This window comes from Pagrus pagrus (assembly GCF_965226575.1).
Source record: "Pagrus pagrus genome assembly, chromosome: 18".
NCBI classification, from domain to species: domain Eukaryota; kingdom Metazoa; phylum Chordata; class Actinopteri; order Spariformes; family Sparidae; genus Pagrus; species Pagrus pagrus.
Genome location: NC_140202.1, coordinates 1,892,687 through 1,915,977, shown reverse-complemented (window position 1 = coordinate 1,915,977; position 23,291 = coordinate 1,892,687). Strand labels below are relative to the sequence as shown.

The 23,291-nt window shown below is 38.1% G+C and overlaps 2 protein-coding genes across 2 annotated transcripts in view; one reads left to right on the top strand and one right to left on the bottom strand.

Annotated features, from left to right (window-relative positions):
• Positions 1-62: 62 nt before the first annotated feature.
• rtn4ip1 (reticulon 4 interacting protein 1) lies at positions 63-17,890 on the top strand. Its single transcript, XM_084381093.1, has 9 exons — positions 63-661; positions 1,987-2,138; positions 4,503-4,571; positions 4,980-5,104; positions 6,081-6,129; positions 6,543-6,679; positions 7,075-7,258; positions 16,536-16,628; positions 17,484-17,890. Exons 1-9 carry the CDS (start codon positions 379-381, stop codon positions 17,604-17,606), a joined length of 1,215 nt encoding a protein of 404 aa, XP_084237219.1. The 5' UTR covers positions 63-378; the 3' UTR covers positions 17,607-17,890.
• Positions 17,891-19,232: 1,342 nt separating this feature from the next.
• crybg1a (crystallin beta-gamma domain containing 1a) overlaps positions 19,233-23,291 on the bottom strand; it is a 47,957-nt gene continuing 43,898 nt past the window's right edge. The window contains exons 20-23 of the mRNA XM_084380973.1: positions 22,813-22,936; positions 22,428-22,586; positions 20,369-20,531; positions 19,233-20,091 (exon numbers count right to left, since the gene is read on the bottom strand). Coding sequence (XP_084237099.1) covers positions 20,003-20,091; positions 20,369-20,531; positions 22,428-22,586; positions 22,813-22,936 — 535 coding nt within the window. The 3' untranslated portion in view covers positions 19,233-20,002. The remainder of the gene's footprint in view (positions 20,092-20,368; positions 20,532-22,427; positions 22,587-22,812; positions 22,937-23,291) is intronic.

The window sequence follows — 23,291 nt, the reverse complement described above, 5'->3', positions numbered from 1 at the left end:
ATTAGATGTCTAACAGCGCTCTATGTGATTGGACCGCTGTTGAGGAAACCTCGCTCTGATTGGTGTAATGGCTGAGCGCTGTCAAAGACACCGGTCGAGGAAGTGCCATGTTTCAGAGGAGGACGTTGAGTCGAAATGAGCATAAACTTAGGAAATACTGCATTTTATCGAATCGAGTAGTTCGACATGTTTATATAAAAATAAAATGTTTATAGTCAGAAGGTAGTCGTGAGTTATAAAGACGTTTAATAAGGGATTTACGCTTGAATTATTACGCTTGTATTATTCCTGCAGGTAACAAGGACTGAAAGCACTGCTAATTTACAGTTGCGCAGTTGCTTTGTATTTGACAATATTTAAGCTGTTAGGATTGCAAAGATGTGTTCTGTAAGACACTTAGTGCACAGCGGGTGGTTAATTCTACTTAATAAATCACGAAGGGTAAACACATCACTTTCCTGGCATGGCATCCAGTCAAGACTGTTCAGTACTACCAAAACCTGCATGACTATTATGCCTGCCTGGGTTATTGATAAATATGGCAGCAATGATGTGTTACGGTTCACTAAAAATGCCAGTTTCCCTGTCATCAACTACCCAAATGAGGTTATTGTCAAAGTGTATGCAGCAGGACTAAACCCACTTGATGTCAGCATGAGAGGTGAGTGACAAGCCTATTTGCATGTACAGTATAGAAGTGGCATCAGATTTGAACCTGCAGGACTGAGGTTAAGAAAAGTGTGGGCACTCTCGCCACTATACTGGAAATTAATCCAACAAATAATTTCGACACATGCACTGCATATCCAAGCTTAAAATCAAGTATAGTTTGATTGGAGTTTTTTTTTTCTTTCTGTTGTGGGCAAATAGATACTTAACAGTGAGGATATTGTGTCTCAGACTGATGTTTCCTGTGGTTAGATGTTTCTTACAATGAATCATGCAGCCCATCCTTCTCCCACACAGCCAGTTATACCACACTTTGATCTAGAAGGAGGTAGGTTAGTGTGGGGGTGAACAGAAAGGGGGCAAAAGCCATGATAGTTTCTAAGGGCACTCAGTGAAAATTTAAGTTTCATTAGCTGAAATGTTCTTTGATAATTGCATGTTGGAAGGTGTTATGTTGTCCCTGCCTTACGTGTTTGTTGTATGGATGACTAAGACATAGGAAAACATGAAACGTATCTTTTGCGATACTCAGACCTGGGACAGTCCAAAAAGTTTGATGGAGGTTGGTGAGTTCCTGGCTTCATTCACTTCAAGAGGAGCTAAAACATGTTTGTCATGTAAGAATACTTAAAGGGACAGTTCACCCCAAAATCAAAAATGAATATTTTTCCTCTCACCTGTAATGCTATTTATCCATCTAGATTGTTTCGGTGTAAGTTGCAGAGTTTTAGAGTTATTGGTTGTAGAGCTTTCTTTTCAATATAGTGGAACTAGATGGCACTCAGCTTGAGGTGTCCGAAATAAAACATTTGAAAAACTCAACAGCAATTTTCAGCTTTCCAGAAGTCATGACCCATGGAAGTCATGGCACAAGAGGAAAAGTCAGGGGATCACCAAAGTTATTATAACGATTCTGATACCGTGGGATGCCGCCAGTAAGTAGCAGGGTTATGTTTCTGATAAATAAATTATGTGGTACTGGATCTATGTGTGGTTTTATGCACTCGCTGATACCAATTTCAGCATTTTAGGCAGTATCAGAGGAAATTTTAGATACTGGTATCAGTATCAGAACTACCCTATGGACCTATACACCACCAAAAAGAGAACTATTTGGTGTCTCTGATTTTTTTTTTTTTTTTTTTTTTTGCCTTGGTTGGTATATTAGGCAGTCCCCAAAAGTAAAACATTTAAATTATATTATTCTGTTGCTACATGAAATAATCTTCTGTAAAATTTGATCATTCTCTCATGTTTGACTGTACTGAAGCTGTAAGCTTGAGTACAGGCTGTAATCGGACACTCTCTCCCTATCAGGAGGCTATGGTGCTGCAACGATGTCTATGAAGAGAGACCCTCTGAATATCAAGCAGTCAGGCAGTGAGTTCCCTCTCATCCTGGGTAGGGACGTGTCTGGGGTCATCATGGAGTGTGGCCTTGACGTGAAGTACTTCAGAGAAAGGGATGAGGTAAATCAAATGGCAAATGATGGAGATGTGTGCATTCACACCCAGTAACCACTTCATTATTCATATACCTATTTATGGTAACAACTTGTTCCTGCACACAGTAAGTCATATATGAATAAAGTATGAGTGTAAAGTAAGCAGTGAGGGTGCTATAAACAAAAGCATCTAGCTGTGCATGAAAACACCTTGCTGAAAGACAGATTAGACAAGATGAGAATGATTAAGAATAATTCAGTCACATCTTTAAACAGTGCAAATAGATAACCTGTCCTGATGAATCCTCATTTATGATGACAGCGCTAAGACAGTGTTTAGCAGGAAGAGTGTCAGCATGTCAATGGTGCGAGCATCTGGTGGTGTAACAGTGTGGGAGTGTTTTCTTGGCGGACATCAGGCTCTGTAACGCCAACTGATCATCATCACCACACTGTGTCTGAGCATTGTGGACGACCGAGTTCATCCGTTCCTGGCCACAGTGTACGCTTTGTCATAGCGATCCTTCTACCAGGATTATGCACCGTCATCTCAACCTGGCTTAGAAGCGTGACATGACTCGATGCTTTTCCACCTCTCAGCCCAAAAAAACATTTCAGGTAGAACCTTTGCACAAAGCTGTGAGATGCTGTCGAGTCTTATTAAGCCAGTGTGGTAAACTTAATCAACAATCACTTTTGTTATTAGATACCTTGGAGTATTTTTAATTGATAATATTGTATATTAAATGTACTACAAGGAGGTTTTAACTGGTTGTGAAAAAGTCTGTTTAATGCTGATGTCTCTATATGACCTACAAACAAGACCATCACCAAGTGGAATTTCTATACCATTGTTACAGTAATTCTTAATGCCTGTAACCAGGTCAGATTCTGACTTAACTGGGTAAGAAAAGTGATGAAGTTAAAAGTATTTTTTGATGGTAGAGTGCTGAGGATGAATTGAGGAGTCTAATAGCCTGAGGAAAGAAGCTGCTCTGTAGTCTGGTGGTACAACACTAAATCTTCATATTACAGTTATTAATCCCATATAGCCACAAACAGATACATTACCTCAACATCATTTATCCTTCAAACAGCTGTGTTTAAAAAAGTCCACAGGGACCGCTAGAATCAACAAAAAATGAAAGTTCCTGCTAGCTGCTTTACAAATCTGAATCATTGTTCCATTACTGTATGTTCCAGCTTTTTTTAAATCTTATGTTGGCGTGGAAACATATGGAGTTATTTTTGTGTATATTATGCAATTAAACAAAATAGATTTGAGAGGAAAACTTTCCACACTTCAATTAAAAAAAATGTATTATTGCAAGTAACAAATTTGTTTTCAGATCAGATGTCATCAGATCCACATAGATCTGATGTTTTTCTCTGCCACTATAATTAAAATTGAAAATGGGTGGATGGATATCCGGACAGCTCAGCTAGCGTGACACCTGTTGTTAAAACGAGAAAGTTAACTAGCTGGCTACAGGCTGATAAAATATTACAGCAACCAACATTAGATTGTTGAACACAAGTCCTGTAAACAGTGGCTAACATAACATGCACATGCAGGCTTATAGGCAGCCTGGGCACATAACGTTAACGTACCTATGAGGAGTGAGTGACTAGCTAATTGAGCTAACGCTAACCTAGCAGCTACGGGCTGACAAATAATCTGTTTGTTTTTTTTAACCCATAACAATATCACAGATTGTTATACAAAAGCACAGTACAAATACATGCACCAGTTCAAAAATAACATTCTTGCTATTACTAACACGGAAGTTATGTGTAAACACATCTGGGCATTGATTATTTGTCTATACATCCATGCTTTGCTCCCGCTGTCTTCTCCATAGACTTCAAAAGTGGGTGCTGCCAAGCTGTCACTCTGATTGGCACTGGCCAATAGAGATGTGTGTTACATCTTTCAGCGTAGGTCCTGCCCACAAGATGCAGCTCAACAGCGGGCAAAACTTTTGGATTTGCATTAATACATTTTTAATCACAAATTTATTTTACTTGCAATAATACATTTTTTAATTGCAGTGTTGATAGTTTTGCTCTCAAATCTATTCTGTTTGATTGCATAATAAAGACACAAAATAACTCCATAGAAACACAACAGGTGTGACCAGTGGTTCTCAAATTGGGGGGTTATAGTGGGAAAACTATGGAGTTCAACGAAGTTGAATAAAAATAATTTATGAAATACACAAACAAGGGTTTGATGCTATAATGCTGATCTTTATTTCACTAAAATTTAATTTGGATCCTTTGTTATAAATTGCTTGCTGTAGAGATATGATACATTACCATACAACCTCATCATCCTAAACAATTGTGAACTGACTGTATAGAAATGTCGACTGTGTGTCTCCCTCAGGTGTGGGCAGCTATCCCACCATGGAAGCAGGGCAGCTTGGCTGAGTTTGTGGTACTAAGTGCCAATGAGGTACTTTTCATCTCATGGATACATTGTTGTTTTGAGCTAACGTTGTTAGTGCTGCAGCAAATTTCTCACTTTAGTGTTGAGGTTGACTTCTATGTGTGTGGAGTAATTTAGCCAGTATCAGTTCTGTGTAATATGTTTCCTTTTTGTTGATTGTGGTTTTTGTCAGTGACACACTTGACCAGTTTCATCATCAGCATATGAAACATGTGTTTTTCTACTTCTAAATTTAAAAGGCAGGTCCACCACTTGCTGCGTATTACTACTGCATGTAAATGGGGTCAGGATTAGATCGGCTAACTCTGGCACAGTAGTGCATTCTCATAATGACTTAGCAGGTGTACTGCAGCAACGTGTTGAGGCAGTGCTACTTGTATAATTGCTGTTATTATGAATGTGTGTTGTGCTCAGGTGTCCCACAAACCAAAGTCACTGAGCCACACAGAGGCAGCAGCCATTCCCTATGTGGCTACCACTGCCTGGTCGGCACTGGTCAACACCGGGGGGCTCAGTAAGGACAACTGTGCTAAGAAGCGGTGAGGGAAGACACACACACACACACACACACACACACACACACACACACACACACACACACACACTTGTTTTCATCACTTTTAGGGAGATTTCATTGATTTACATTCATTTCCTGGAGCCTAACCCTAACCTCTACTTGCCTAAATCCTAACCTGACCTACGTCTTCACCCTAAAATGACATAATGTACGTTATGGAGTCCATCATTTAGGTCCCCGCAAAGCTGTCAGACCCCATACCGTGAGTGGCCTCCTGGGTTTAGGACCCCACAAATGTGGAAAAACATGACCGCACACACACACACACACACACACACACACACACACACACACACACACACATTCCACCTGTTGTTAATCTCTGTCCACCCCAAAAAAGCTCCCTGTCTTTGATCTAGACAATTATTCCACTCGGTGGTCCTTCTAAGCTCGGCCCCTGTTAGCCCTCACTGTAATGAGCCACTGGGTGATGTTCTCTGGTTCTCTGGCAATGGCTCAGACACTCTCTCACACCCCAGTGATCTTGACACGATAAAGCCTAGAGTGCATTTGACATTAATCCTAATGAGGGAGAGTCTGTGCAACAGTAGTGTAGAGAAAACTGTTGACACATTCATGGTACATTGCATTCATGGTAATTTGTATCAGATATTCTGTCAATGCAGTTTGTAAACTGTGATTTTGTATTTCTGTTCTGTACATGCCACATCTATTGCATGTCTGTCTGTCCTGGGAGAGGGATCCCTCCTCTGTGGCTCTTCCTGGGGTTTCTTCCATCTTTTTTTCCCCGTTAAAAGGTTTTTTTCCCATTATGGCAAGTTTTTCCTCACTCGAATCTAGGGTCTAAGGACAGAGAATGTTGTTCACTGTACAGTTTGTAAAGCCCACTGAGGCAATGTGATTGTGATTTTGGGCTATATAAATTTAAATTGATTTGATTTGACTTGGTAAATATATGCATCTCCTCGTCCCCACAGGATTCTAATTATCGGAGGATCTGGGGGAGTGGGAACATTTGCCATACAGGTATGGACAAAGAGGAGCTGCATGTTATACACATTATGTAATTTTGTACCACAACAGCCTGCTTTAAATTCAAAAGTGAATATGTTCACCCTTACTCTATCACAGCAGTGCAGAAATAAACAAGAATACTGATGTTGTGGTGTCCATGTTATAAAAAGTCTGTCAGGTTTCAGACTTTGCCGCTCACCTCGCTTGGTGACCTCAATAATGTAGCTCACATTACACAGATGTCACACTTGATCTCATTAATTATACATTCTCTGTGCTTCTCAAACATTGGGTAACTCAAACATAGACTTGTTCTGTAGTTATGACATAAATTCTACATATTACCATGAGAAACAACAATTTTAACACACTTTTTCCATGTGGTCATAATGAAAAATGGAACTGATACTATTGCTTGTATCCAGATGCTGAAGGCTTGGGGAGCCCATGTGACTGTTACCTGCTCCCAGAATGCTGAGCAGTTTGTAAAGGAACTGGGCGCAGACCATGTGGTGGACTACACTGCTGGACCTGTTGAAGAGCCGCTCAGTGCACTGGATAAGTGAGAGAATCACACACACACACACACACACACACAGACACACACACACACAGAAATCTACAGTAATTTTTAATCCGTGATGGTATTTAATTGGAGTGGCTGTGTGTGTGTGTGTGTGTGTGTGTGTGTGTGTGTGTGTGTGTGTGTGTGTGTGTGTGTATCAATGACTTGCCCACTTATTATGAGGGCAACCCCATCCCTTTATATTTATTATATTTATATCAGCTCATTAGTGTTACATAACTTAATCACACTCACCCTTAATCTCTTTCTCCATTTCTGTCATCTGCCCAGCCATCCTTTTCTTTTTACACTTACAAATTCTCCCTATATGTATATATATATATTTGCTTGTGTCACTTCTTTTCACCAACCCTACCCCTCTTCACCTCAAGATTTGACTTGATCCTGGATAACATTGGGGGGGACACAGAGCATTGGGCCCTGAGTCTGCTTAAGCCTTGGAGCGGCGCCAAGTATGTCACCCTTATAACATCGTTCCTCCAGAACACTGACACGCTGGGCATTGCTGATGGGATGATGCAGACTGCTGCAACCATGGCCACCAAAGCCCTCAAGGTAATCATGTTAGAATAACATGAAAAACAGTTTGTTTAATGACATATTTATTGAAGGATGCATCAGTGACATCAGTTGCTGCTAGTAGTGCAAGTATTTCATTCTAGGCATGGTTTATTTTACCATGCCAAGAATAAAATAGTTGGACAAACTTTAAAAATGAGAATTTTAGGTAAACATTTTGCGCACTACCCACTACCTACCTTAAAGTTCTCTCAAACAGCCCAAAAACTTCTCTGGAAAAACAAACATAAAATCATCAAATGATTCAGTTAAGTTGGCTGCATTCATCAAAAAAAAAAACACAGCTTCCTCATTCATTTGAAATGGAACACTGCGTTGACACACAAAAAAAAAAGAATCTGACTCAACTTTTTTTCACAACACGATGTAATGTCATCCTGCACATACTGTATAGTGTATGTGCAGGTGCATATTCCTGGTTGATGACTTTGTGATATGAAAACTTTATATGGACTGTTTACTTTGTGATGGTTGATAAAATGATTGCTGCCAATTATACCCATATTTTGATTAGAACATGTCAAAACTATTAGTATTAATCTGCTGCTATAAGGATCTCCATTATTCTAGGAGGGCTTTCCACAGAATCCTGAAATATGAATTTGGATGGATGTTGGCACTAGGAATGTGTATGATGAGCCGAATAGAATGTTGCTACCCTCGCTGGTCGGTCCCATATTATATATATTATTAAATTATTATTATTATTATTATTATTATTATTGCTAGTAGTAGTAATAGTAGTATTTAATTAATGTACGCATTTCAAAAACACATTGACATAATTTGCACTGAACTGTTGTGCCTTCCTATACAAATGTTGTTTTATAAAAAATGAGCATCTTTTACGAAATGTTAGCTAGATATTATGTTACATAAGACATTATGCAATATTTTTTGGGATAATGTTTAAAGGTGCAATATGCAAGAATTGGCCACCTTTTCAATTCACTTCAACCTGTTCAACAAACAGGGGTCAGCATTTCACCAGAGTAACAGCTAACTGTGGCTGCCATTAGCTATTTAGCTTGTTTAGCCATGCATCTGGTGGTCCAGACTGAGAGCTTAAAGCACCAGAGGAGTGTTGGTGTTGTCACCGCTTGCATAGGAGCTTTGAACCGGGGCAGGAAAGGGCTAACTGGCTAACTGCCTAACTGCTTTGTGTTCCTTATTTGAGGATTTGAGGATAGCTGGAGAGTTGACAGGAAAGGGAGGAAAGAGAGAGGAGGGATCTTCCAGTCCCTAGGCAGAGAGCAATCAGATATTTATAATAAAATTAAAAAGGCATTAGCTGGAAATATACATACAGGCAGACAAACATCTAACACAGACACTGTGAGATCTCAGTCTTGATTAGCTTGTCACATAGTCCAGTAATCTGATCCAAACTACAGTTGACCTGTGCTGAGACAAACTGAGTGAAAATGCCTGTCATTTCCCTTCAGATAACAGAGGAAGCTGCTCATTGCCAATACCACAGATGTCATGTTATTTGTTTCTCCAGTTGCTATAGCTACAGTGTTTCTCAGTCAGTCTCAGTTTTCAGTGTAACAGAGAATAAAACATTCTTCCTGAACTTCATTAATGCTTGTTCAGTACATATGTGGTGTCATACTCAGGACAAATTTAGAATATAGCACCACAGACACGCTCCTGGAGCTGAGTACGTTCAGTGTAAGTGGCATCCTGTCAGTGTACCCGCTATGATGAACATTGTGCAGAGCAAAGCTTGCATGCAGTGCATTTGTGGCTTGTGCACTACCTCTTTCCACTTGAGTCTTAACCACACAGTCCACAGTATGAACTGACTTTTGATGGAACAAATTGATTGAAATAGATGTTTCAATGTCGGTGTGGCAACAGCACTATTTCCTTGGTTCAATCATTGGTTATGGCTAAAGCTCAATTTGTTGTTCTTTTTTTATTAGTTGGGGTAATCTAGGATTGTCTTTAACATGAATGAGAGGAAGTATACTTATGTGTATATATACAGCAGCAAAGTTAAGAAAGTTCTGTCTTGTTACACACTTTTATTGTTTGGACATAACAAGTGCATGAGTATTATCTGATCCAAGCGATTAGAGCATAATACAAATTATTTCCATTACATTACATTACTCAGTAAAAAGGAAACTGTGTGTTGACACATTTCTACCTAAAACAGGATGTGATGTTGAGTTGATGTGGGAAACTTTAGAAAGTTGTTCCAATTTGTTTATTTGTTCAAAAAATTTTGTACAGCTCTCTTTGTTGACCTTTCTAAGGCCTTCGACACGGTTGATCATTCTATTCTGAAGCGACGACTGCTTGACATAGGTTTATCTGAGCAGGCCGTTGGTTGGTTTGATAATTATTTGTCTGATAGAAAACAACGTGTTCATTTTGAAGGCAGCTCATCCACACTGCTAAATGTTTCTACTGGTGTGCCTCAGGGCTCAGTTCTGGGTCCGATTTTGTTTGTTATTTATGTAAATACATTGGGTAGAAACATCCCAAATGCCAAATTTCATTTTTATGCTGATGACACGGTTATATACTGTTGTGGCTCCACTCTTGCCGAGGCTCTTGGCAACCTACAGACTGCTTTTAACCTTGTGGAAAGTCAACTCATTGAATTAAGACTCGTCTTAAATGCTGCCAAAACTAAGCTGATGATATTTTCCAATGGCAGGGAAGTACCTGTGTCTCCTCCCAGCATTTTGTCATTACAAGGGTGTGAGATTGAACTTCTGTCCTGTTACAAGTATCTCGGCATTTTAATCGATGATCGGCTTTCTTTTAAACCACATGTAGAAAACCTGGTAAAAAAATTAAGACTGAAACTGGGATTCTTCTTCCGTCACAGATCTTGTTTTTCTTTCTCTACCAGGAAAAAGTTGGTTGCTGCCACTTTCCTCCCTGTGCTTGATTATGGCGACCTCTTATATATGTATGCCCCTGCAAATTGTCTGCGTTCTCTGGACACCGTGTATCATGGTGCCTTAAGGTTTGTCACTGGATGTAAAGCCCTCACTCACCACTGCACTTTATATGCCCGAGTTGAGTGGCCATCTCTGGCAGCACGCCGCCTTATACATTGGCATATTTTTATTTATAAAGCCATCTTGGGTCTTCTCCCCCAATATTTATGTAATTATGTCTCTAAATCTCAAAGCAATTACCGCTTGCGTTCTAACGAGTTTTATGTATTAAATGTGCCCAAAGTTAACTCTGAATTTGGTAAGCACTGCTTTAAGTACGCTGCACCTGCTGCTTGGAACGCACTGCAGAGAACACTAAAGTTAAAGGGGCTCATCAACCTTGGGTCTTTGAAAACTCGTGTGAGAGAAATTGGAGCAGCTTCATACCGCACTTGTTCTTGTTTTAATGTGAATCTGGAGCTTTAGTCCTGTTGCTTCTATTTGTAATGTATTTTATCTCTGTTGCTGTGTGATTTTTGTGTGTCTTGTAATTGTTGCAACTTTTCTATGCTGCTGTCTTGGCCAGGCTTCCCTTGAAAAAGAGACCATTGTGTCTCAACGGGACCGACCTGGTTAAATAAAGGCAAATAAAAAAAATAAAAAAAAATAAAAAAAAATAAAAAAATTTGTTTAAGTTTATTTGCTCATGATCTTCAGCTGGCTCTTATTCTGTAGTTGTAAGCATGAATGAATTTTTAGCCAAAGGTATTGGAAACACGAAACAGGATTCTCTTTTTACTACTGCTGCAACTAATGATTATTTTTATTGTGGATTAATCGTTAATTAATCGTTAATTTTCTCAGTTAAACAATTAGACTTTTGTTCTATAAAATGTCAGAAAATGGTTGATTGATGTTTTTCAAAGCCCAAGATGATGACCCTCTAATGTCATGTTTCATCCACAACCCAAAGATGAAAGAGGAGAGCTAACATAAAATATTCACATTCACATTCACAAGATTTTTTTTTCTGAAAAAATTACTCAAACTGATTATCATATCATCAAATAACCAAATAGTTGGCGATTAATTCAGTAGTTGACAACCAATCAATTAAACAATTAATCGTTGAAGTTCTATTTTTTTTTTCACTGTTAAATGTTTTTCAAGAGCCAAGATTAGTGATTTTTAAAGCTGCTCTAATCAAGATTTCAAGTTCGGCCAAACATGAAATTCAGTCATTATCTACTCACCCCATGCTGATGGAAAGTCAGGTCAATTATGCTGGATGAGCTGTATGGAGCCATTTTAGGGTTTTTTTTTGTTTTTTTTTTGTTTGTTTTTTTACTTTTAAAACAAGTCTCCATCTACTTTGGTTGTTTTGGAGAATGCTGCTGTACTGTTTTGCTGTAAAGCCCCATCATTTTTTTGTGGACTACAATACTTCACCTAACTCTCTCTCTATCAACATAGGGGTGACTAGATATTGACTACAGTTTTATTTTGGGTGAACTTTTCCATAACAGCCTGCACACAGTGCTGTTACAGAAATAGTCACTGAACACATACCAACACATTTGTAATAACATTAATATACAACTGGTCAGCCGCAACATTAAAACCTACTGACAGTTCAAGTGAAAAAAAACATTGAACATCTTGTTGCAATGCAATCTTCTGCTGGGGACGTTTGGTCCTGACATTCATATGGCAAATGTGGTTGTAGATTTTTTTTTTTTACTTAGCTTTGGTACAGTACATTTGATACTATCAAATGTGGATATTGTGATTGTTTCAAACCCATGTTATCAGCAACCTTACTTAGCAATTAAACATATAGAGTATTTGGCAACTAAAGAGCCAGATATTTTTTCTCAGGAGTTGATTGAGACCAAAATAGAGCTAAAAGTTGACTTAATTGCTAACTTGGCCTCACTGCTTTCAAGTGAAGCTAGACTTCTCATGAAGTTCAAACTTAAGAAAAGGAGTGTGTAAGGAGGATTAGAACAGGTTGGGACAGCCTCAGAGAAACTTGCCTATTTCTTTTTTTTTTTTCATGCTAAATGTGACTGAGTTACACCACTGGGTTTGCCCCAGAGGTTGCCACAAAGAGGTATGACATCTAACAGGCTACACACGCAGACTTTGGGGAGAGTTTGGTGTTTATTGCTTTCCTTGTGACAAAATACCATTTAGATATAAAACTTTAGCAGCAGCTGCATATTTTGTTCAGTACTATACTCCTTAACTGGTCACTGAATTTCTACACTTCCTTTCCAGCATTAAAGACAGTGTCCAGTTTCTTCTCCCTTTACAGTACCACTGATCCTTAACCCTTTCGCCTTCTTCTTGCTGACTGTAATCAGATAGTATAGTATGTCATGTAATGTGACGCCTTAATGGCGCCTTAGAAATGTTCTTTCTTTTGCTATTTCCATAGAAATGCCATGACCAGCCGTGTTGCCTTAACAGTCCCTTAACAGAATATTTAAGGGCTCAGCTGATTTTTTTTTTCATGGTAACACCTTGTGCTTCTGGTTACTTAACATGTTTCCTTACAGTGTAATATAAGTAAGACTAGGAGAGGTGGGGACTTAATTTTCAACAACCTTGTCTCTCATTAGCGCCCACACTCTCGTCTCTCATTAGCGCCCACACTCTCACTCCAAACAAAACTTTAATTTGAGACAGATTATTCAGACTAACGCAGCAAAGGTGTCCTTTTCCAGTGGCTGATGCGTGTCCGTGTTAATGACTGATGTTCTCTCATAGAGCTTGAATGAAAAGACACATTTACATCAGAATGATGATACCTCCGACTAAAAGAACAGGAAGGGGGGTGTACCTCATGGGTTTATAGACAGGAAGGAAAAAATACTCTACTGTATATCTCCGCGTTCACTCACACACTGTGTACATTGTTAATAAAAGGGAAACTAGAGCGGCGACAGCTGGACTTGTTGTCACAGTGTCCTCATTTCTTAAGAGGCCTGAAGGAAACATGTTAAGTAACTCCTTTTATATCCAAATCTCTACAGCGGACACACAAGCACACACTCGGTCAAACATAACAAAAGAGCAAGTCAACTCATTTCTTCTTTTGTCATGAGTTGCAGGGAAACCTACTCAGCTGTTAAAGGCTCAAGGGAAAATAGGCTGCGTCTCCACCCTGTTGCCTGACACTCTTTGGATATTGACCCACACTGAGTAATGTAATACTATACACTGCTGAAAAAATTAAGGGAACACTTCAATCACACATCAGATCTTGATGAATGAATTGTATCCTTTTAGGGCCCTGTCCAGCGCTCCTTGTCTAACGGCCGGCCTCCTGGTGTCTCCTCCATGCTCTTGAGACAGTGCTGGGAGACACAGCAAACCTTCTTGCCACCTCATGTACGGATGTGCCATCCTAGAGGAGATGGAGTACCTGTGCAACCTAATTGCACTACCCATACCACCATATGCTACCAGTAGTGACTAGGACTGTCCGTGGCCACCACATGCAAAACCATTCCCTTTTTGGAGGTTGTCTTACTTTCGCCTCTCCATTGCACCTATTGTCACTTTCATTTGCACCAAAGCAGGTGAAATTGATTCATAATCACTTCTGCTACCTAAATGGACAGATTGATATCCCCGAAGTTTAACAAACTTAGTGTTATACTGTGACGATTAAGTGCTCCCTTAATTTTATATATACAGTGGGGTCCAAAAGTCTGAGGCCACATTGAAAATCTCAAATATTGTCACAGAAACCTGGAAATATTCAGAAAGTTTGAGGATTCAGATAGTAAATGAAAGTGTCAAGTCAAGTTGCTATTCAAAGCAAAGAGGGGCTTTCCCAGCTGGATAATGAGCCCAAACACCTCAAAGACCAAAGAAGACCAAGGAGTCCTGACTGTCATGGACTCTACAGTCACCTGACCTTAACCCCTACTGAACATTTATGGGGGCACTCGAGAAGCTTTGTGGAATACTGTCAAATCATGCTGTGATAACATGAGTCAGCAGGTTTTGTGGAAGATATTCTGACATTAATGAACATTTTTGAAAGATTTAATTTTCACTCAAATGTTAAGCTTATATTCCTATTTGTAATGAAATGAATAGAATTACATTAAAAACAAATGCAAATTAGAAGCATTTTGACAAGTTGTCTCAGACCTTTGGACCCCACTGTACACTGGTGTATATACAGTATATAGATGTATAGAGGATATAAATTAGTATTTCTGTCTATCCTTGGACACATGTAGGTCATGGCTTGCATACACACTACCATTGTTTCTTTAGTGTTGCGAAGACACACTTAACCACCTAAATAATGAAGTCCCACCTCTATATAGTCAGTTACTTATTCAACACTAGTGAATCCTTGGCCTCGAGCAAGCACTACTGTCACACATGAAATGTAATGAACACTGCTTTTTGAATCAGGCTACACTTCCTTTTTTCAGTGTTAAATCTGACATCAGTCAGGTCCATATTTGGAGCATATTCTGTGGAGGTTTGTGCTACATGGAGAAAATACTGTCTAAGCCTAAAACACAAACCATTTTATAAGCATTCAACTGAGAATAGCAGTTCACACTCAAGTCAAGAGAGAATGTAGAAAAACCCTGTCTCTGACAAAGTCAGTTACAGCTGCACACCCATCACTGTCAGGCCTACAAATACACAAGAATTCTTAGCAGATATGTAGGCAATCCCCTCACACTTGTTTTATGAAAGTTTTAAAGGAAGTAAATGCATCTAACAAACACAAGTAAAGTGGAATTTCAAATGTGATCAAGATTCTTTTTAGGGCAATTTGGCTTTTAAAGCTTATGACAGTTTTGCTTATGTTGCTGTGGCCACAAGGCAACTACTGTATGGGATAATACTAAACGCTAACACTTAGTGTAACAGCAGCACAAGTCCCAAAGTCAGCAAACTTGCTCGGTGAATTGACTTACAGAACAAAATGTAACTAGAGTTGGATTTGATAGCTTATTTAGGCTAATGTAAACATTAGCTATCATACACTACTGGTCATACGTGATCACAAAAACCCAGATTGTGTTAAGCGAAAATTCAATGTCTTCCATTGCATTCACGTCACAATACTGCTGTTGTTCAAATCATCTGCCCCTTCAAGCGGTTGCTAGTTTGTGCACTAGCTAATGTTGCTAAAGCTAGCTAGCAAATAGTAATGTAGCTCATGCTAGCTAGCTAAAGTTAACATTGATAACGCTACCTAATGTTAGGGTTACAGTATGCTGTGTGAATACTGTAGAACTCAGCCATTTTTAAGTTTTTGTTTGTTTGTTTGTTTTTCACAATCTGGCAACTACCTAGATGATGAAACACAGATACCACATGAAACGGCATTATACTATTGGCTCACAAACCTAGCTAGAAACTGGAACCAATGGTCAGAATTCTCACACAGAGATAAACAAAACTATTATTATATATTATTTTGGACTCGACAAAATGTTTTAAATTATTCATTCACAATCATAATGGAAAAGAGATACTTTTGTCTGTACTTTTCTACAAGCTCTGTAGATGTATTTTTCATTTTAATGATTTTTCTACATAAAGATGTTGTCAATAAGACCTTCAACTTATTAATTTCTATTTCCATTTTGTCTTTCTATTTCCATTTTGTCTTTTAAAAGCAAAGGTTGTCAACATTTATAAAGACAAACAATTCTAACCAGTCTGTCAGAATTTTCTCTCACACATTGCTGTACTATAGTGCACCAGTACTATAGTTATTACAACGAAAAATGTATCCTTTATGCTAGTAAAATCAGTGACGAGAAGAGGAAGTATTTGATGAGTATATTGTTAATCATAGTAAGGTCACAGCACCTGTCACAGGAATGTGACCTTAAAAGAAGTTTTAAACTTCTTTAAAACTTCTTTAAAAGAAGTTTAAACTTCTTTTAAAACTTCTTTTAAATCTCTTCTTAAAACCCATTTTTATAGACTTGCTTTTACGTGATGTCGTCCTTTTACTTTGCTCCTACCGTCTGAGTTACTATATTGATGTTTTTGTTTTTGTTTATTTAACCCATTTCTTTTACCTTCTTTTTCTTATTCTTTACTTATGTTCTTCTACTACTTCTCTCGAATCTGTTCTGTTTGTCCTCTACAATTTTGCTTTGTCTTTGTCAAAGCACTTTGTAAAACTCTGTTTTTAAAAAGTGCTATATAAATAAAGTTTATTATTATTATTATTATTACTATGTTACACTGTCAAGCTAACATTATCAACAGCACAGTTTTGTTAATGCACATAATTATACATGCTGTAATTATTGTGTTCTTCATGCTCTTTCTATCATTTTGTTGTCTTGTAGCACCTTGTCAAAGGAGTTCACTACCGCTGGGGATTCTTTGCACCTAGTGGTCCTGCTTTGGATGAAGTAAGGGAGATGGTGGATGCAGGACAGGTACAGGACCAGATTCATCGTTTAATTAACTGTTCAGACAATTAACTGACTTCTGTTTCTGCATTTTTTTCTTCTTCTTTTAATCGTTGTGTACTTCCCATAACCTCACTGGACAAACCCCCCCTTCTCACAAATTCTAATTGAACCCCTGGTTCACATTACACAGAAAATACATGCAGTAAAAATGTAGGCCAGGGAATGTTGATTATTAGACATTAATGACTCTCCATCAATCAATCAATCTTTATTTGTATAGCGCCAATTCACAACAAAAGTCATCTAATGACACTTTCCAAATTGAGCAGGTCTAAACCATACTCCTTAATTATTTACAGTGACACAACATTTCACCCATGAGCAAGCACTTGGCAACGGTGGTAAGAAAAAATTGCCTTGTTTTTTTTTTTAGAAATGAATGGGTCAGAATAGTATGAGGCATATTAGTAATACAGTATATTAGATTCCATGAATGCATTTGACATCTCAACCAAATTAAAATTTGGTGATCCTGTAGAAATGGATTACATTTTGATATATCATGCAGTTCAGCAAAGGGTTATTCCACTCTCTATGCAGATAACAACCCTTTATCTATCTTATCTCACTTGCGCATGTTCCTGGACAAGCATGGTTTGAAACAAGGAACATGCAGCAGCATTTAGAAAACAGCTGGGCTACATTTGAAATCTGATTTTTGTCCTATTCTTTTCTTATTTTGGAGCATTTGCACGATGGAGACTTATGTTCAAACTAGAAAAGCCTTAAGATTTCACCCACCCACCCCTCACTGATCTTGTAATTCATAATATTTGAGAAACAAGGCTTGTATGACTTCCTCTATCTGCTCTCTATCAGATCCGGGCCGTGGTGGAGGAGACCTTCAGCTTCTCCGAGGTTCCCCAGGCTCTGAAGAAAGTGGAGAAGGGTCACGCTCGAGGAAAGACTGTGGTCCAGATCAGCAGAGGGGGACATGACTAAAAGCACTGACTCTAGAAAACATTTTTCTGCACAATCATTAAGCAAACTGAATGACAATAATTTGAATCCAGGGGGTTAGCTTCGTATATCCACAACTGCAAACAAGGTACAACAAGGTTAATACTGTACTGGTATCTTTTCTCATGTGTGCGCTTTGTAGCTGTGTGTTGGGTTGCTGAAAATGTGTATGTGAATACTACAGATGCTGTTGTATGATTTAAAATGTTTGGCATTTTTAAATTGTCTTCAAATAAAAAAAGACAAGCTGATTAAAGCAAATAGAACATGTAAGCACTGTCAATTTATTTAATTATTTATAAAGCTCATCATGTGACTGCTGCTCCTGATTGATGTCATGTTTCTGACATTTTCAAACAAGCTTGACTGGTTGCAGTTTGTCCTCAATAGTGTAAATAGTTGTATAGATTTTGTCAGTTATCTAAATAAAATAACGCTCAATATAGCGAGTGAACACTATCTTTTAAGTTTAATGATGAAGTGTGCTTGAGAGATGTTACCAAAACTCTATGGTCATTTCTCAGGCAGTTCATATTATTTTATCCCTCGTGTTTTGTAGATGTTAGAGACTATAAATTCTACACTACTATGTAACTTGACCTAACTTCGTAGAAAAACATACAAATGCACACCATTTTGCCAAGTTCCATTTCATAACCCATTAACCGGCAGTGTTGTAGAAAGTACCTAAAAGTCATACTTGAGTAAAAGTAAAGATATCTTGTTTGGTGAAAGTCACCAATATGAATAATACTTGAGTAAAGTACCTGATATGATATGTATTTAAGTATTAGTCATTTTCTGGAAATAAATGTACTTAAGTATCAAAAGTACATATAAAAGTAAATTACTGTAAGCATACATTTACATGTATGTACAGTAAGTGTTGACTAGGCGTTATCGGCGTTATCTGCATTATTGACGTTATTGACCTTGCCAATTATTGGATCTGATATTCAGCATTTCTCTAATTATCAGAATCAGTGTTTTTTTTTATCTGATTGCGCAGAAAATAAATACATTTAAAAATGTGCTGCTTTGGCGCTGAGGCAGCCTGCAAGCTGCAAAGTAACAGTGTAGCAGAGTAAAAATGACAGCATTTGCCTCAGAATGTAGTGGAGTGGAAGTGTAAGTAGCATAAAATTGAAATACTCAAGTACAGTACCTCAAAGATGTACTTAGGTAGAGTGCTTGAGTAAATGTACTTAGTTACATACCATCCCTGTTAACTGGTGGTCGTAGACAGAATAAATAAAGAATATAAAACATCTGGAAGTAAATAATAACAAGTAATGCATAAAAGTGGTCTTACATTTTTAACTGTATCAGTTCATTGGTCCACAGATCTGTGTCCACGCTTAAACAACTGCAACTTTCTAGGCTGACATTTGCCATGGAGGTCAAGTGTGTGCGCACATGAAAGCATAAACGCATGGATACCTGGGCATGCCGGGTTGCAGCGACTGTGAATTAGAGTTTGTTTACTTTTACTTTTTATGTGGTGGGCAAACATCTAAAAATAAACGTTTAATTCTATTCACCAGTGGATCATACAAAATGGTTTGTGTTAGTCACTTGACTGTCTAAAAAAGTTTCACAACAGGTAAATTAAAAACTTAGGGATAGTTTTTTATTTTCTAAAAAAAAGGGCAAGAAAGACAATCACATTCTTGTTTTCATGTGTAACAGTTTTGTTTTTTTACATTTAAATATTTACAACAGAGAGCAGACCTGTGAGTGCAGTTCTGTGTTGAAATTTCAACTCAAATGTATACACTTGATGCCTATGTACAACTGACTGCAGTAAAGTACAGCTTGTGTAAAATTCTAAAAAGATGTCCAAACTTTACAATAGATCGAGAAAACATCTACAGAGATCACTGGAGTGTAGGCAGCCACTGCCACTGTCAGTAGACAGTATACATTCATATTTTCCAACATTATGATCAGAAAGCAGGAATGTAGTAGAAAAGTACCATAAACTTAAGAGAGGTGTGCAGCATTGAAACAGGGCTGAGTTCTCACTACATGCAGTGAAAACACATAGGCTGCATGGACTCTTTGGTTTATAGTGTTGTAACAAATAGGCACATTTTTGTGCTACTTGTTCATTCTAAAAAAAGGACACCATTTCATGAAATATGTGAGTGCATATTTTTAAAAGTTTGGTTAACAGTTAGAATCCAGTCGATGGTTACCCTTCTCCTTTACAATAGTAAAAATGTTACATAAGAGTGCAGTGTTTGTGTAAAGCCCTCATACTGGTCACATCTATGTGGTGAGGACCTGAATTACAGGGCTCACTGATCTGACAGAGCTACAGTAGAGGGCTATGAGGACCCCAGCAGAGCTTCTCTGGAGAGTCAAGGCTCTTCAGATCACAGGATCTCCACAGTCCACCTTTGGTTCAGTTTTCTCTCATCAAATGTGTTGAGGATCACCTGGTTCTTGTCATACTGATGGCCACCTAGGAGGCAGAGACAACACAAGTCAGTGTTTTTGATTGTAAAATATGTTTAGACTGTTGACACCAACTGATGAACTGTCAGTAAAAAAGAGAACTGTATGATTGCATTTGGGAAGCCAGTCTGACATTAGTAATCTTTGTACCTCCTAAGTACACCAGGAGATGGAGCTGTAGGATTAGGACTGAATGTCAATCATGCAGAGTTTTACTACTCAGGGTAGTTGAACCTTGTTAATTTATTATATATAAGCGACAAGTTAAGACAATGCTATCTGACCTTTGACCTCAAGGACCAGGTCAGGTTTGAGGTGGCAGCGCACCAGGCCGTCTGGGGTGATGCTCCACAGCAGGTTGTTTGAGCCTTGCTCTGGGGAAACGCAAAGCCTGCCTCCTGCCATCACCACACTGCCTGTAGTCTGCAAGCTACATTCTTCCACCAGCTGGAGACACAGAGGACATGATAGACAGGAAGAAAATACATTAGTTAATATGGTTCATTTGTATTTGTTGCTTAAAATCCAGTTTAATCGTCATTATATTACACTAAACTGGTTGTCATCATAGACTACAAAGAAAAGTAGAGAAATCTGAAAACCCATTCTCTCTTTTGTCAATTTTGTAATAGCAAAAGACAAAATACACTACAAAACTCTCACAGGATACCTCTGATTAGGACTGCAACTATGTAATTATTATTTTTATTTTTTTGGCCTTTATATCACTTTATTGATAGACACAGCTCAAGATAGACAGGAAACAGGATGAGAGAGAGAGGGGGAGTGACATGCAGCAAAGAGCCCCAGGTTGAGACTCGAACCCGGGCGCTGCAGCGAGGAGAAAGCCTCTGTACATGGGATGCCTGCTCTACCAACTGAGCTAAACAGTTCCCTGTGTAATTATTTTTATTAACAATATTCTGTTAATTATTTTAAAGATTCATCAGTTGTTTGTTTAGTCTGTAAATGACAAAGAAAAGCAGCAAATCCTCACATTTAAGAAGCTGGAAGCAGCAAATTTGAAGCACTTTTGCTTAAGAAAATGACTGAAAGCATCAAAATAGTAGTTGGTTTCGATTGACTAATCAAAGCAGCTCTACGTCAGATGGCTCAGTCTTTGCTACTACTTTTTCCTAAATGTGTTACTTTATGAAAGGAAATTGTAAAACTTGATCTGAATCTGAGTCGAACAAAGTGATAGATAGTGTTGCAGGACAAATGTGCATGATTTTTTTTATTTCAAGGTACAGCAGTAGCATAACCCTAAAAAAAAGAAAAAACGTTTTTACATTAAATACTAGCAGTTGATCCATCCTTAACTTTCCTCCAAACTGTCCTGCCCACTAACTGCAAACAGGCATGAAAACATAAGCTCTTTGGCGGAGGCCACCAGTGGAATGAAAAAGTCTGTTGGGATTACAGTACATGTTTTTTCCTGCTTTGCATATTGTCTCGACCAACACAGTTAACTAACATAGGGTCAAAGATTTTCACTACAGCCATGTTTGAAACAACAACTTTCAAACAAGTAGTCCATCAAAAGAAAATTAGGTGCCAATATTTTTTTTTTTAAATCTATTAATCGTTCCAGTCATTTTTCAAACAAAAATATAAAATATTTGCTGGTTCAAGCTTCTTAAATGTGAGGATTTGCTGCTTTTCTATGTCATTTATGATAGTAAATGAAGAGTCTTTGGTATTTGGACTGTTGGTTGGACATAAGAAGCAATTTAAAGACATCACTTTGGGCTCTGGGAAATTGTGATGACCATTTTTCATATTTTGTTTGACATTTTATAAACCAAAAGATTATTAATCATTATTATTATTATTAAAATAGTCAGCGGATTAATCAATAATAAAAAATGGTTGTGAGTTGCAGCCCTATAGAAAATTAACAGGTTTGCAAATTCACACACTTAATATTTAGGGCTCATCTGTGACAGGGAACTTGTTACTGTCGGGTTGGACAATACTGTAAAAAGATGACAATGTGATATTTTGGTTTTCTGCAGTATAGATTGGGATATGAAAAAATACATGGATTTCCACCAGAATAACTCTATTGACTAGCTCTATTTGGAAATAATTAATCATTCTGAGTGCACTTTACAAACAACCAAAGAAATTGATAAATTGACCAAGAATAATTGTAAATGGTGGTTTGTAAATTATGGTCATAGTTTGCATTTTTTGACCGTGATAAAGATGTCTCTGTTCACTTGAATGGTTTTGAGATAAATATAGCTCTGTCTGTTGACCCTGTCAGTTTCAGTAGAGTTTGCAGTCATGTGGGTGAGTAGATGATATATTAGCAGTGGTGTTCACATAGTGCTGTACCTTGCAGGTGAGCTGCCCGTCCCGATAGAGCCAGACCTGCTCTACCCCTCCTGTCTCTTCCACAGCCTGAACCCTCATGAGCTTGATGTCATCCAAAGTTCCTGTCAGGGACATCATACATCCTGTCTCCCGGTTCCGCAGACGGAAGTACATCTGCTTCTGTTAAAGTAAAAACCACAAAAACACATGGTTAGATTTCATGAATACATGCCAAAGTCATTTACAATCACTTGTGAAACTTGTTTTATTGAACTGATTTATTTCTGTGGACTATTTTTTTAAAATTATTTTCCTGGGGAAAAAACAAAAATAAAGATACCAGACATTAATTAGTTGAAGTCCTACACCATTTTTTTTTTATGGGTCCATATTGATCCTTCCATACCTGCAGTAATGGACGTAGGGATCCTATTCTCTGCCAGCCGCTGAACTGACACAAATCAGCCACTTGACTTGGCTGAAGAAGCAGCTGTCGACCACAGTAGTTACTACCTTCATACAACACCCACCTGGGGAGAAGACAATCAGCCATGTGTGTTACCTAAGCTCCATAGATTTGCATTAAACATCTGGGATGGTGTAGAAAAGAACATAACAAATGAACTGTCTATAATTAAATTTAAAGCTGAGATAATTTTTTTTTTTTTTTTACAGTTTTAACATATCTATCTAATTGAGGGGGGGCCTTCCTTATATTTGCATGCTTACTGCTCTTAATAAGAACATGTCCAATTCTAAATGCTAAACTAACACCAATTAAGGGAATTTAATTTGTCCATGTCAAACTTTTTGTACAAATATGAACATTTAGATGTTTTTCTATTTAACCATTTTGCATTCTCCACACTGTAAATTCGAACTGTG